Source organism: Mesoplodon densirostris, chromosome 3 (assembly GCF_025265405.1).
Source record: "Mesoplodon densirostris isolate mMesDen1 chromosome 3, mMesDen1 primary haplotype, whole genome shotgun sequence".
Lineage (NCBI taxonomy): Eukaryota > Metazoa > Chordata > Mammalia > Artiodactyla > Ziphiidae > Mesoplodon > Mesoplodon densirostris.
This window is the reverse complement of record NC_082663.1, coordinates 128,105,606-128,122,235: the sequence shown is the minus strand read 5'-3', so window position 1 is coordinate 128,122,235 and position 16,630 is coordinate 128,105,606. Positions and strand designations below refer to the sequence as shown.

Below are 16,630 nucleotides of genomic sequence, written 5' to 3'. Positions count from 1 at the left end.
GTAAGCTACAGGAGGGAGAGTCTTTTGTCTGTTTTGTTCACTGCTGTATCCTCACAACTTAGATCAATGCCTAGGTATAGCAGATGTTCTATAATTATTTGTTCACTGAATAATGTGATTGAATAAGTGACCTGTTGTTCTTCTCTCTCATGTGGTCTACATTTGTTTCCTTGGGCTGCCCTTTCACAAAGTATCACAAACTGAGTGGTTAAAACAACAGAAACTTACTGTCTCATAATTCTGGAGGCTAGAAGCCCCAAATCAAGGTGTTTGCATGGCTATGTGCCCTCTGAAACCTGCAGAGGAAGGATCCTTGCCTCTTCCTAGCTTCTGGTGGTTGCTGGCAATCCTTGGCATCCCTTGGCTTGCAGCTGCAGAATTCTAATTTCTCCGTTCATTGTCACCTTCTGTGTCTCTATCTCTTCACAGGGTGGGTTTATTTTTGTTTGTTTGATTGTTTAAATAAGGAAACCAGTCATATTGAATTAGGGGCCTACCCTACTCCAGTATGAACTCATCTGAACCTAAATAATTACAACTATGACAATCTGTATTTCCAAGTAAAATCACATTCTGATGTACTGGGGGTTAAGTCTTCAATATATTACTTTTGGGGGCCACAATTCTACCCATAACATGGTCTTTCAGTTCTTCCGCTGAATTGTCGTACCCAAGTGCATGTATTATTATGCCAACTAGATTGTAAATTTTACAAGAAAAAAATACAATTTTTCATCTGAAGTGGCAAACTGGCTGGTCTTAGGCTGGATTTGGCCTGCAGGCGTGTTTATCTGCCCTGAAGTATTGGCTCATACAGTGATTTGCAAGATGTTCTGAATCAGTTTGCGAATATTTAAAAATTTGGAAACTTTACCTAAAAATCTGGGTGTCTGGTTTCCATAACAAATCAGAATGCCTGGTCATACACCAGAGGAACATTGTACCATGTTTTCATACACACACACACACACACACACACACACACACACACACATCTCCTATTGGATTTGTTTCCCTTAGAGAACTTTGACTAATATGCTCTTCGTTCAAAAATATCCATTGCTGGGCCTCCCTGGTGGCGCAGTGGTTGGGAGTCCGCCTGCCGGTGCGGGGGATACGGGTTCGTGCCCCGGTCTGGGGGGATCCCATATGCCGCGGAGCGGCTGGGCCCGTGAGCCATGGCCGCTGGGCCTGCGCGTCCGGAGCCTGTGCTCCGCAACGGGAGAGGCCACAACAGTGAGAGGCCCGCATACCGCAAAAAAAAAAAAAAAAAAAAAAAAAAAAAAGAAAAAAAAATATCCATTGCTATTACCCTGGTTCAAGCCATCACCACCTCTCTCCCGGTTGATACAATTGCTGCATACTTGGAATTCCAGCTGCAGCCTATTTTCCAAGGAGCAGCCAGAGAGACCCTTTAAAATCATAAGTCAGTCACATGACTCCTCTATTTAGTGTCCTCCATCGGCTCCCATCTCACACAATGTACAAGCTGAAGCCTTTAGATGGCCTTCAAAGTCCTACACAACCTGGCTTCTTGCTGCCTTCACTGACCTCATCTCTATATCCGGTCCTGCCTCACTAGACTCCAACCACACACATTTTTCCTTTAGCTTTCTAGGCAAGTTCAAGCCTTAGTGCCTTTGTACCTGCTGCTCTCTTGTCTGGAAAGCTCTTTGTTCTTGCTAATTCATCTGAGCTACCCATAAGCAGAAGAGCACTGATTTCCTGCGTCTCAAGAGAAGCAATGACTTTTTCCAAAATGAACCATTTATTTCAGATTTGCCAAAATGTGTGTCTCAACCAACTGCCTCAGGGTGTCATCTCTGACAGATGGCCTGGGGTTCCTTCCATTGGTTGGTCTTGATCATTTACAATTACTGACCTCTGTTGCTGCACCTGTATAGAAATGGTGTGCAGCCAAGTCAAGGAGAAATGTTAAGTCTGAGCATTCATCATCATGTGCAAATTAGACCATGGTTTCTCTTCACTGATTCCCATGTACCTCCCAAAGTTCTGAGTGGCTGCTTTCTAAAGGAACCCTTGTCCTTTTATCCTAGGCCCAAGAAAACATCCTAATTCATACTTAAAACACTGTGCTTTGGTGAGGGGAAAAGACATGAGACACATTATGGGAAGCGGAAACTTTAAACAGATGTGTGCAAGGAAAACATCCTCCATGGCAGTTCTGTGATCAGAGAGACCCTGTGTCCCTGCATTCCTGGCCCCATCCCAGCCCTCCTCTCCCGGGCCCTCCGTAAGTGCTCAGCTGGCTCCAGAGGGCTCAGCATCAGATCACCAAATCCTTCCTCATTGTAGTCATGGAAAGCGTGAATATTAGAAAAGAGAAGCTCCTGGGCTGTGGAATCAACTAGACCTGGTTCAAGCCCTGAATCTGACAATCATAAATGGTGGGGCCTTGGGCAATTATACTTGCGTTAGCTTTCTCACTTACAAAATAGAGATGATAATGCTAATATTATGGGGCTGTTATGGGATTTAAATGAAATAGTGTATGATAAGTGCCTGACCTATAGTGAACATTCAGTCACTAGGAGTCAAGACAGGTAAGCGCTGAAATTGAAACCAGACTTCAGAGATATGGCCCTGTCACCTGGGGCTGAGCTGGGATGTGCAGTGGACACCCCTGATCACTCCAGTGAGACTGACCCCTAGGCTATCCTTCACATTGTCATCCCAGTGCTCCTGCCAGAATATAACCTTGACCAGGCCACCTCCCTCCTTAAAGTGCTGGTGAGACTAATCGCAAGTTCAGCCTGCAAGCAGCCTGCAAGTCAGGACCCTTGCCTTCCCTAGGCCACACCTCCGCACTCTTTGGACCACTCACTACCGACCTTTGCTTTGGGCCTTAAGGAAACAGTAAGTAATTAATGATCCTTGAGCTAGGCTGTTGGATCCGTCACGCCTCTAACATTGTTGGCATTCAGCTATATTGTCTCCGTCTCCTTTAGGAGACGTCATGGGAGGTTTTCTGAAATTCAGCCATAGTGTATCAGCTGCATCCCCTGCTCTGCTCCTTATCCATAATGGACAAGAGTTTGGTCTGGTGTGACCCATTTTTTGTGCATACTTGTGGCCTTCACATACTTGGTCCTCCATCCTCTTATCTGTAAGATGCTGGGCTACATCAGGAGGTTTCCTGGATTCCTTCTGACCAAGACTTTGGGAACCAGGGCTGGCTTACTGATGCTGCTGGGGGTGAGGTAAGATGCTGTGTCCACAGGTCCAGCTTCACCCAGATAGCCAAGGGAGGTGTCTGCACAGAGAGGATGGGTGGGGAGCCCATTCCGAGTAGCAGGCAAGTTAGTGTGGGCCGAGCCAGTCAGGGAGGGAGCAAGAACAGCAGCAGCCTTGATTCCTCCTCCCCCCGCAGCCCCCCCCATCCCATCCACCCCCATAAGAACCAAACTGTGTATCTCAATCCTAGAATGTGTGGAATGTGCCACAGCCTGATAGGCATGAAGCAATCTGTAGAGAGGCAGGGAGGAGCTCTGCTCCCCAGTCAGAGGCCTGACAGTGCAAGGACTACGGGTCCTGAGGGCTGGGCTGCCCCTCCCATCCTCCCCGGGCCTGCTGCCGCAGCCAGGATATCAAAGACTGCATTGTACATTGAGCGGGACTCGGTCCCTCGTGTGCCAGGGAGGAGGTGGGAGGAGGGACACCGCTGGGAGGCTGTCCCCTCCCAGTGCTCCTCTGGCTGGTGTTCCCAGGGGCCTTGGCCCGGGGAGGATGGTGCACACATGGGTGGCTGCTTCTGCATCCCTTGGGAGCCGAGTCTGTCCTGGGGGCCAGGTGAGTTTCCTGGGGGGCCCCAGCCTGTGGCTTGGCTGAGGTGGTGGGTCCAGTGAAGGCTTAGGGATCTGCTGGGTTGGGGGAGCTACTCTTCTAAAGATGGGGAGATGGTTGTACTTTCTGGCTTCTTCTCCCTTCCTCACTCAGTATTTGTCATTCTGGCTTTGTGAAAAGGGAGTGAAGCCTGGGAAGCATCTACTTTTCCTGAAGAAAGAGGCTTTGAGCTTGCTCTAGGAGGAGGAGAGAGTGCTGCTTTTGGCTGCCATTCCCAGGGTGTGACTAAGCCCTTCCTTCCTTTCTTCCCAAGATTCCCTAGTTCAGGAAGAAAGCTCAGGCAGTTAGTTCCTCTGGGGCCCAGGAGTGGTCATAAACTTGGCCTAAGCCACTCAACCCTATTTTTGTCAGGGTTAATGTTTCTGGAGAAAAACAGGCAGTTTCCTGCCTCCTACCTGTTATAGTGTGATTTTTTTTTCTTTTTTTTTTTTTTTGTACGTCAAATTGAGGTCACAGAGTTGTTGCTCTAAGAATTGTCAAGTCATCTGAGACTTGACACAGGGTGACCAACCTTGCCAGTTTCACTGGGACCCAGGACTTTCCCAGGATGCATTCAGTGCTAAAACTGGGACAGTCCCAGGCAAACTGGGGTTGTTGGTCACCTTAATGCAAGCTCCTCACTTCTTTTCACAGCAAGACCAAGGTGAGGCTCTGTGGTCTCGTGTATGGCATTTATCAGTGGCTTTGGGGGAGGACTTGCTTGGGAGACAGAAGAGCATTACACCAAGAAATCATTCCTAACCCTTGTTAGGATTCCGTATCTTCCTGGAGCACTGCCATGTTTCCTTGGAGGGGGGCCCAGGAGAACCTCTAGCTAAGGCCTCCTACTCTCTAAGAGATGACTTCCCCCTGTAGTCTTGTGACCTGGGCTCGACAACATGGAAGGCACTAGAGGTTCCTAAAGGGAATCTGAAGCAGCCACGTTCTGCTTCCTCTGCTTGAAGTCTCAGCCTAGGCACCTTGGTACCTCCAGCAGGGAAAGACTCCCAGACTAAGCCACCCTAGACTTTATAAGCAGGCAAATGCCCTTGGCACAAAGGCATGACCTTAAGCTAGGAAACAAATATGGAAGAAAGCTTCTCCAGATTTCTAAGATGTATATACTTTTCAGACCCTCCCCCTAAATCCTGTTGTCATTGCACCCCATGGGAGCAGAAGTTGCATGGGGGCTGTGGGAACATGAAGGACCACCGGTCTGTAAGGCAGGGACCTGGGTTCTAGATCTGACTCAGTCTACTTCCTCTTAGGCAGGCATCCTCACAGTTAATCACCTGGCCTTTGAGGTCAGAGTGTCTGGATTTGATCTTAGTTCTTTGATTTGGCTTGAGCAATTTATTTAACCTTTCTGTGTTTCAGTTTCCTCACCTGTAGATTTTATGATATAATTATGCCTTCCTCATAGGGTTGTGGTAGGGATTAAGTCTACATGTGAAACAGTTAAAACAACCTGGTGCACAGTTAATTAAGCACAATAAATAAAACAAAGCACATTAATCACATCTCTATGACCCTGGCATATCATGCTCTCTCTCTAGGTCTCCCTTTTCTCATCTATAAAACGAGGGGGTTAACTCAGCCTGTGAAGGTATCTTAGGGGGAGCTCTGCTCCTAGTCCCTGACACCCAGCTTCAGCTCCTGTTTGACATCCTGTTGTTCAACCCAAGATTTCATGTAAAAGAATTCTGCAGCTCAAAACCAACCAACCAACCAACCAACCAACCAACACTGAAGAAAACATCCTCAAAGTTCTTATAATACTATCATTCAATTATCTTATTGTTTCACCAGATTTTTGCTGTTGAATTGGTTGGCATCCTGGATTCACTTTTTCACCAGGAGTCAGCCTGATATTTATTTCTACTGAGGCTTTTCATGCCATCTCCCCAAACTGTTTTCTGTACTTGTCAGGGGATTTCCCTAGGGAGGATGATATGGTGTTATAGGTCTGAGGCCAGTTGTTGTAAACAGCCCCTTCTAGGTTCCCCTTATTTATCCTAGAGAAATAGAACAAAGTATGAGACACATGCTGGAGTGCCCTAATAGTGTGTGACTTTCGGCAAGTCTCATATTCTTCGAACCTCAGTTTTCCTGTCTGTGAAATGAATCTAATGATAGTATCTATCACACGGAGCTTTTGTGAAGATTAAATCAGATAATTCATCTCATGGATTTAGCACAGTGTCTGGCTTCTGATAAACCCTCAGTAATTGTGGGCTGTTTTATTGTTAGCTAATAGGGACCACTCCCACATCCCTTCTTCCTATTCCTTACTCCACTGGAGTAGGAGTCTGTGCTCCTGCTTCTTTGGCTGCTTCAGTCATTGTGTCTGTTTCAGTGGGAGTAAACAGTGAGGACCAACAGTCCTCAGGGGTTAGGGAGGCAGGAAAGAAGAAGGCTTGACAGTACTAAGCCCCGGACAGCTGCCCAGCTGGTTTGCCTTGGTGTGACACAATGACAAACATTGTCCCTGACACCCCCAAGGTGTGCTGCATTCTCACACATGGACTCTGCCTGCAGCATCTGTTTCCGTGATGTTTCTTACTTACTCACATAAATCTCCTGATTGCATGTGGGCAGGGGATGGGTTTCTAGTAACTGCCATTATTTCTGGCTTCTGGACCCCTGGAAATTCTTGCCACTGTTAAACTACAATTGCTCACTTAGGATCACAGAGCAAGTCATGTCAAGATTTGTTGGTCTAAAAGCTTCTAGCACTGCCCCCTTATCTTTCAACACTATCTTGAAGACATCTGGCAGACTTACACCCTTAAGCATAGGATGTGGGAGAGATACATTTGCCTACATTGATCGCTGTTGTTTGTAACTTTCCTTTCAACCTTTTTGGTAAATATGAATCATCAGTAAAATTATAGGAGATGGGGGGGTGAATGCTGACAATAGTAAACGATGCTTCACATTTGAGCTTTAAAAAACTCGTGAGGTGCTTTGAACATACTGATAATAGAGACTATGAGAACAATATGCAAATTTCTTTTTGTCATATTAGCTTCAGAACTTCTTTATTTTTCTTTTACTTTTTGAAAAAATAAAAGATTACAGATACAATTAGGGTCCCCTGGTAGTTCTTCCCAATCTCACTACCTACTCTCCCTCCCCCAAATTAATCACATTCATGAATTCAGTGGTTTTGTGCTTTTATTACATATTTGTGTACTTGTATCATTGCAAATAATTTATTTTGAAGATTTTTAAACTTAAAATGATATCATTATGCAAACTGCCTTTTTTTTTTTGCTCAACATTATGATCTAAGATATATTCATGTAGATAAATGTAGCTGTAATTCTAATTTGGTATTTGTTCCAACAAGGAGAATGTGGGTTTACATCATAAAAATTCCTGGTTGTATGCGTGTCAGGTCAAAGAAAAAAAATGTGGGTGGAGAAGAAAAGAATACAGGGAAATGTATACTGTTTAGTTATCTTCTTAAAGTTGGGAGTGGTGGTGGATGGGTGGAATCAAGGAGAGACTGAGAAAGGAGAAATAGGAGTGAATTCTAATTTGCAGCAAGTTTCTGTGAGTGAAATATTTCCCAAGTTGGAAACCATAGGTCTCCGCATTCTGAGGTTGGGTTTATGTAGTGGAACTGGCAAGGTCTGCACCCAATGATCTGGATGGCTTCTGACTCTATTGATGACTTGCTGTGTGATCCTGGTAAAATCATTACTCCTCTCTGGGGCCTTAGTTTCTCAACAGTAAAATTAGGAGCGGAACTCAATTGTCTTTTATTCCCTTCAAATATTCGTTTTCTGTAATTATTGCCTCTCCTTTTTTTTTTTTTTTTAATGCGGTACGCGGGCCTCTCACTTTTGTGGCCTCTCCCATTGCGGAGCACAGGCTCCGGACGCGCAGGCTCAGTGGCCATGGCTCACGGGCCCAGTCGCTCCGCGAGCATGTGGGATCTTCCCAGACTGGGGCACGAACCCGTGTCCCCTGCATCGGCAGGCGGAATCTCAACCACTGCGCCACCAGGGAAGCCCTGGTCTCTGGTTCTGTTTCAAGGCCCAGCTCAAGTCTTCAAATCTTTCATGCTGAAATATAATTCCATGTTTAAAAGAGCTCTGTAAACTGTAAGTCCCTGTGCAACTATTAATTAATTATTAATTAATTATTAATTAATCCCTGTGCAACTGTTCTTCACATTATAGAGCTCCCTCTGATTTTCCAGATTCTTTACTGTTTCTCAAGAAGCTGTCTTCTGGCTCATGGGTCCCAAAACAGTTGGTGAATTAGCTCTTTCTACTCCAGAAATTCTCACACTATAGAGAACATGAGAAATCCTCAAAGTGCTAGGTAAAAATACATGTCTCCAGACTCTACCCCTAGATATTCTCAGGGGAGTAAGTGAGAAGGCTCCAGGAATATTTTAAAATTCATCTTTTTATTGAAATTTATCATTCATACAGAATTGTACATGAAATTATATGTACACAGCTGGTGAATTTTCACAAGGTGGATATATCCAACTATGCTGCTTCCTGTGGCTGTAATTCATTACTTCTCATTGGTATATTGTATTTAATTGTATATGTCATCATTTACTTATCCATTCTAGTGTAGATGGACATTTGAGTCGTTGCCAGGTTTGGGCTGTTATGAATTACTACTGCTCTGAGTATTTTAGTAGATATATTCTTGTGATGACATGTATGTATTATTTGGGATAATAGTGGAGCGGAACTGCTGAATCTTATGCATATGTACCTATGCATATGTTCAGCTTGAAGTGATACTGTCAAACAGTTTTCCAAAGTGAAAATTTTCAAAATTTATTCTCACACTTGCAGTACATGAGAGTTCTGGTTGCTGTGTATCCTTATAAACACTTGGCTTTACCTGTTTTTTTTTCATTTTTGCCAATCTGTGTAGAGGTGTTCCACTGTAGTTTTAATTTTCATTTCCCTGATGAACTTGAGAAAATTTTCATAAATCTACTGGCTGTTTGGATATTATCTTTGGTGAAATGCCTATTCAAGGCTTTTGCCCATTTTTCTAGTGCGTTACCCATCTATTTCTTAAATATTTTTAGCATTCTTTATATATTCTGGATTTAAATTCTTTGATGAATACACATATAGTCTATAGTTTCTTCTATTCTGTCACCTTTATCGCTCTCTTCATTACATCTTTTGACTAACAGAAGTTTTTGCTTTTAATGTACAGTAAGTCCCCTACATACGAATGAGTTCTGTCCTGAGAGCGAGTTCGTAAGTCTAATTTGTTCGTAAGTCCAACAAAGTTAGCCTAGGTACCCAACTAACACAATCAGCTATATAGTACTGTACTGTTATAGGTTAATAATACTTTTCACAAAAATAATACATAAAAAACAAACACAAAAAATAAAGAAACCATTTTTAATCTTACAGTACAGTACCTTGAAAAGTACAGTAGTACATTACAACAGCTGGCATACAGGGGTTGGCATCGAGTGAACAGGCAAGAGGAGTTACTTACTGGAGGAGAGGGAGGAGGTGGGAGATGGTAGAGCTGAAGGATCGTCAGCAATAGGAGACAGAAGGCAAGCTGCAATTTCACTCACACCTGATGTTGATGGCACAGCTTCTGGTTCCTTGCTGGGTTCAATTCTATCTACACTCTTGAAAAAATGATCCAGTGATGTCTGGGTAGTAGCTCTTCTTTTCTCATCCTAGATGACACGGTACCACTGGATTGCATTCTAAACAGCTGGTGCAACCTTCGTGTACTGTTCTATGTTCGGGTCCTGTGCCTCAAAAACTAACAGTGCCTCCTCAAATAAAGAAAAGCCCCTTGCCATTTCCTGCATTGTGAAACTCTTTGGTTCTTCAGTTACTTCTTCTTCCTCTTGTCTCTCTTCGTACTTTCTCTGGGCACGTTCGCATCTTTGAAAGTTCACAACTTGAAGGTTCATATGTAGGGCACTTACCGTATTCCAATCTATCCATTATTTCTTTTTTTAAATTATTTTTTAATTAAAAAATTTTTTTATTACTTTTTTTTTTTGCGGTACGCGGGCCTCTCACTGTTGTGGCCTCTCCGGTTGCGGAGCACAGGCTCCGGACACACAGGCTCAGCGGCCATGGCTCACGGGCCCAGCCGCTCCGCGGCATGTGGGATCTTCCCAGACCGGGGCATGAACCCGTGTCCCCTGCACTGGCAGGCGGACTCTCAACCACTGCGCCACCAGGGAAGCCCCCATTATTTCTTTTGTGGGTAGTAATTTTTCCATCTGTTTAGGAAATTGCTGGCTACCCCAAGTCATGCAGATACTCTTCTATCTTTTACTCCAAGTTTTTTTTTGGTACAGGTATCTTTTAAAAAACAAGCAACTAAATAATTCTGACGCAGACTATCCACAAATCACATTCTGCAAAACTGCGATTTTCTGCTCTAAACCTCACGTGTCCTTTAAGAGCTGTGGGCCCTACCCTCTCCCCCAAACCAGGGTCACCATCATGAACTTCCTTCTTCAAGGCAGGCTCATGCCACAGGCCCTCATGGTTCTCAGGCCATTGTCTCTTCTCATGGAGCCTTACAACAGGGACAGACTCACAAAGTTTGCCAGGGCTGGGTATAAATACGTGAGCTGGCAGTTTGGGGACCGTGATGGCCAGAGGACAAATGCCCCATACTGGTGGCAGAGACCGCTCAGTCCCAGCTGACTGTTGCCAGATAAGCATGAGGGTCCCAGACCATAGTTCTTCCAGTTTTCAAAGCAAAGCCAAGCATCTGGGTTATGTAAAACATCCTGATTTCTAAATGATGTAGAGCAATTTAAACCTTAAAAATTCATTGTGCGGTAGCAGAAACTAATGCACCATTGTAAAGCATTTATACTCCAATAAAGATGTTAAAAAAAAACAAAAAAACCCCCAACAGCTTGTTAAAATAATTCTTATAATTCCTTTAGCCTCTCCCAATATTTTAGTTACTTTTCCTCAGTTGCTTGTGTTTGTTCAACCTAGTATAAAATCCTTTAGGTTTTTCCCCTTCTTTAGATCTTCATTTCCTCATGTGGACTTTCACGTTATATAAAACGTACGTTAAATAAAATCTCTGTTTTTCTCCTGTTTTTTTAAAAAAAATTCACTGTGCAGGGGGAAAAAAAGATAAGAAAAAAGAAAAATGTCTGTGGGTTTTCTGTGGCCTGTGGCCTCTGGTATACCAGTTTTCAAACTCTGTCCTAGTGTAAAGAAGCAGGCTGCCACTCCAAGTGTGATCCTGGGACCAGCAGGATGGTCAACTGGGAGCACATTAGAAACGAAGAACCTCAGGCTTCCAGCTACTGAGGCAGAATCTGCAATTTATCAATAGCCCCAGGTGATTCATACATTCATTAAAGTGTGAAAACTTTATGTAGATGTATGGTTCTTTTTTTTTAATTTTTGAATTTTATTTATTTTTTATACAGCAGGTTCTGATTAGTCATCCACTGTATACACATCAGTGTATACATGTCAATCCCAATCTCCCAATTCATCGCACCAGATGTATGGTTCTTAATACTGGCTTAAATCAGAATCATTTGGGGAACTTAAGAAAAATACCTGTATCTATGTGGTGATGTCTATCTCTTCCCGGCCGGGCCCAAGGCGCACCTGACGAGGGACAGACGTTCATGGCGAACAGGACCGCTCTTCTCGTTAGGCCCCGGCCCCTTGCCTCTCCTCCCCGCCTGCTGGTGGTGTGTGTAAGGCAGAGGTGCGGAAACCCCGCTGGACCTCGGTCTCCTGCCCGCTGCCTCACGGCAAGCGCCGGCTCCGCTCCCTCAGCCGACACTCTAGCCTCGCCTTCTCGGAGGGTCTCGCGAGGCGTCCCACAGCTCACCACGCCCCCGCGTCGGTGCGTGAGCGTCCCGCCTACTCCCTGAGGTGCTTCTGGCTGGCTCCAGGCGTCCCTCAGGTGGTGTCGCTTCCGGTTCTCAGCGAGCCCCTCGGGTCCCTCCTGTGGTGGTGGGTCTGGTGAGCAGCTCTCTTGGGGAGTCCTGGTGATAAGGGAGGTACACCGGTGTCCTTCGTAGGGGCAGGTGCCTTGTGGGGGTCGTCCTCATATGTGCAGGGGGACTGACTTGGCCGTGTGTTCCCCCTTCGCCGGGGTTGCACGCGGGAGTGTGAGCTATCGTGACGGGCCGGGTGATGCGAAGGGGGGTTCAGGCAAGCCCCCTGGTTAGGCAAACGCAGGAGCCCGAGGCTTCACAGGCGTTGCCCTCCCCTGACCGTGAACGCTCATGTTGACCCCATGCTTACCCAACCGCAGACCCCCACCCCCACCCCAGCCGAGAACTGGCATCTCCCGAAGTGCGTCCGTGGGCCTGATGGGGAGACGATGGGTGGGGGATTGGGGGACGACGCGCCCTGGGTGGGAAAGCCTTCTCTAGCGACCCGAGAGGGAGCGTTGGGGCGCCGGACCTCCCTGCCGCCGCCCTTCCAAAGCGCACGGTAGCCCCCGCAGCGTGCGTGGGCAGAACCCCTCGCCTTCCAGTGAGTGGTGTGCTGGCCCCGCCGTGAGGCCACGTGCCGCTCTTCAGGGGAGGGGGGAAGAAAAAAAGAAAAATACCCATGATTGGGCGGCACTATGAACGATGTAAATCAGCATTTCTGGAGATGAGGCCTAGGCACTGATATTTTTAAAAAGCATCCTGGGGGATTTGAATAGGCAGCCAGGGTTGAGAAGCGCTAATTTAGATCAAGCCCTCATTTATGACTGGGAAATGTGAAATCTCAAAAAATGGACGGATGAAATATCTTGACCAATGTTACCTAACTAATGTATCAGAGAACCTGATTTGTGCAAACTCATATCTCATGATTCCCAAGCCAGAGCCTTTTTGCTATAATTACTTCTGGTTCCTGGAGGCAGAACGACAAAATGATCCTGCTAGACTATGGCTCATTACTGCCAGCTTTCTAGCTAAGCTGCCTAACTTTCAGCACTGACCCCTAACAAGATTTGCTAGATGAAGAGCTGTGAGCTAATGGGCCTGTCCCTCAGCCCATTCAAGCCAAAATCCATTTCATTCCCTGTTCATTACCCAAAAAAGTGCTAACTGTTCCTGCTATGAAGACATGGATGATCCTCAGCTCGGGTCTCAAAGTCCCACTGTATAGGCACAGAAGAAGGCAAAGGCTTCTGGCAGCAATTTGAGGATTTGGGTTCAGCATTAACCATCAGTGATTGGATGGAGCATGATTACTTCATCTCTTATCACTCTTGGGCTGCATCAACAGAAACACAGGTCCAGAATGCAAACGTGGTAGGTCTGCTTGAGTTTGATCCACCAACATTTTACAATTGAAGAAGCTGGATGGATTAGATGAATGACTGACAAATGGTGGTTGAGCCAAGATTCCTGATCCCTATTTCCAGTATCAGGTAATGCTTATAATCTTCTGACCCCATGGTGGAATCCTTGAGCAGTGGCATGTTCAAAAGAACAGAGTAACCAACAGTAATGTGTTAAGGACTTGAGTTCGCTTGTTGTATTTTGAGGATACCATGAAGGAGGCCCACATCCCATATCAATATTTGTGAATTTCCCTTCTATTCATTTTTACCTGCTGTCTTGTGCTGTATAGCTGTACTCTTCTTCTCTTTTCAACCCCATGCCATCAAAATAGCCTCCTCCTTAACCATAGTCTATGCTATGATTTTCTTTCCTCTTCTTTTCACTCCAGTTTTACAGCTGCAAAGACAGGAACACTTTAGAGAGCTGGGGAGGAAAGAAGTCCCATACAGGACTCTGTGTAGTGGGCAGACAGAAGGGCAGTCTGGGGACAATCATACATTTCAGGGCCATTACAGCCATGCCCCAGCCACCTCCCTTATGATGCTATTCTCACTTGCCCTGCTCCAGCACTTCCGTTATCCACCTTGCTGTAGTCAGATCTATAATGACCTTGTAGGCTCAGCATATATTGAACACGTTCAGTATACTAGGCCATGGGACTCAGTCTGACCTGTAGGTAGGAAATTTTTTTTTTAAATAAAGTGGGGACACCCAGGCTGCTGTAGGATTGAGACAGTATGCTTTAGTTGAATACTAAATAATTATTAGGCAATGGTGATAACAATTAGAGTTCTTCTAGGCCACCAGCCCTGGAGAAAAAAATGATCACTTGATAAAGACTTGAAATCCTTGCCTATAGCTTTCTTATATTCTCGCAAATGATCTTGCATTTGATCTCCTCCAGGTAAAGAAACTTCTTCCAAGGATCCAACCATATCCAGTGAGATTATATCCTCATCTGAAAACAAGGAAAAATGTTTCCTGCCACAGAATATGACTCCAGGTATCTAAACCCCAAAGACAAAACCTAGTTAAAAAATATTTTCCATGTTGAATATTACAGTAATCCCCTTATCAGTCCCATCTGCAGACTCCCTCCCTCTGATCATTTCTAGGCACCACCATCAAATAGATCTTTGTAAGCATGACCTTGACTATGATATTCACATGCTCACAAATCTTCCAATGCTCTCCATTGCCTGTAAGATTAAGCTAAGCTGTCTCAAGCTAACACTCAGAGTTCTTCACAATCTGGCACATATTAGGAGCTCCATACATATTTGCTGTATTAAATAAAGTATATCATCAAATAGATTTTAAGGTGCTGAAGGGCAGGGGTAATTTTTTTAATAATTAAGTATTCTACATTGTACCTAAAAGAGTTTTTTGTACATAATTGGTGCTCAAAAAATGTTTGGTAAATAAATACATGAATAATTGAATAGGTCCGTGGGGGTCATGTTTGTATCCTGTATACTACCAAAACAGTACCTTATACAGAGTTGGTTAAATAAATAAGTGAATAAAGGGTTGAGTATGTGGGGTGAGATTGGCTGAGCAGAAGGATGTCTGTCTGAATCTTTCAGAAGGAGAAAAAGATTTTGAAATTAAAGTGGAAATTAAAGTGGAAAAAATCTTTTACTCAATACATATCTTTCACAGTGTTCCCCTTAAGAGACTTCAGTGAAGCAAAGAGAGAACCATCCTCAGAGAGAGAGCTACACCAGGGCTGAACCTTGTACTGGAAACTCTGAGGATAAACCTGTAGAAGATACAGTTTCTGTTATCCAGTAACAGGGACCACTTTTGAGGGCAAATCACATGCCAAGCACGTGCTAAGTCATCCCTGCATCTACTTCTCATCCTCACATGCTCACCTCTAGAAGGTGGCACCACACTCTGCATTTCAAAGGTGGCAAACAGGGACTCAGAGAGGGAGGTGACTTCCCTAGTGCTGCACAGTTAATAAGTGATGAGAAAGGCATTCAATCCCTGATCCTTGTTTGTAACCAGGGTGTTGCATTGCCTCCCAAACATGTACTTTTATCCAGCATACAAAATCGAGATTTGTGAAAAAAGATTTGCATTATGAATGTTTTGAAGGATATACACTATGTAAACAGTGTAATGTCATGCCAGATTCTTTCTTTTCCCAATTTCAAATTCTGTCAGACTTCTTGGTTGACAATGAGAAAAACCTTGCCCTCTGTTTTTTGGTGTTGCGTCAGTCTGCTTATCTGTCTGTCAGCTTGGGCCATCCCTGAAAAAGCTGAATCACCCACCATCTGTTGTCTCATGAACACAGTGGAGTCAGCATTTTGTCTTATCAGTGCATGAAGGCAAGTGAACAAAGGGTACATGTAGATGAAACTTAACCACCTGAACTTGTCCGTCTTTCAGCATTTTCTGCCATGATGCTGTTTCCAGGAAGGTCATAGGGTGAGAAGGGGAGACTCAGCTCCAACTGCCACCCTCTTCTTTATGAGGAAGAGTCCCAGACAGAATCAGTCAGATACATTATCATAACTAAACCACCGGTTTTCAGGAGGATTAAAAAAATGACAAAATGCACTTCACACTAAGACTAGAGTGAACTTGATTTATTCCCCTATCCAAAGAGGGCACTGTAGGATCCCACAGTGGCGCAGAGATGCTGCTCTGAGTATCAGCTCTCATTGGTTGAGATCCACAAGCAGTTTGCTTATTTAAATCCAGGTCTTTTGAGTTCTATAACCATGGATTCAAGTACATGGCAAGGAGGGTCACATTGAAGGGGCCGTCACTTACCAGGAGCTTTTCCCAGGAAGATTCTTTAGGGAAGTTTAAATCAGGCTTTGAAAGGACAGGAGGTTTGGTGAACAGAAATCACAGAATCAATTAGTGTCAAGGTTAATTACATTGTAACAAGATGGGGGCCTCGAGCAGTAACTGCTGGAGCACTGGGGTGGGGGGTTGCAAGGAGCAAAAGTTAATGCTCGTGTGTATTGAACATTTAGTATGCACCCAGCACTGAACAAAATGCTTTATGCACATAATCTCATTTAACCCTGTGGGTTAGTACTCTAAAAGCCATCTTATTAATTAGAAAAGTCAAGCATAGAGAGGTAATTAACTGCTGAGGGTGGTTCAGTTAACAAAGGCAGAGCTGAGCCTCGAGTCCACGTCTGTGTGACTCCTCCACCCTGGGCTTTACCTCCTCCTAGAGATCAGTGGTCAGTGAGGCTACCAGACGGATGTTGGACCTGGACTGTGGCAGATGGAGGGCTTGCATGAGATTAGAACACAGGCCAGGGAGGAACGGAGTGGAACAAACATCCACCCGAAGCTCTCACCGATGTCAGGTCAGCTGGGCATGTCGTATCAGAGCTGGCCTGCAGCCACAGCATTTCCACAACTTCTTGGTTAGACAGGAAGACAGAAATGCAGGCTGCCTGTGTTCTCAGGCCAGCATGACAGGGGCCATCTCTAACGTGCTCA

At 44.9% G+C, this 16,630-nt stretch overlaps 1 protein-coding gene across 5 annotated transcripts in view; it reads left to right on the top strand.

Annotated features, from left to right (window-relative positions):
• Window positions 1-3,595: 3,595 nt before the first annotated feature.
• The window catches only part of SH3TC2 (SH3 domain and tetratricopeptide repeats 2), a 60,687-nt gene continuing 47,652 nt past the window's right edge, over window positions 3,596-16,630 (top strand). For all 5 annotated transcript variants that reach the window (XM_060093605.1, XM_060093606.1, XM_060093604.1 and 2 more), the window contains exons 1-2: window positions 3,596-3,810; window positions 14,058-14,156. In XM_060093605.1, the coding sequence (XP_059949588.1) occupies window positions 3,759-3,810; window positions 14,058-14,156 (151 nt within the window). In that variant the 5' untranslated portion in view covers window positions 3,596-3,758. The remainder of the gene's footprint in view (window positions 3,811-14,057; window positions 14,157-16,630) is intronic.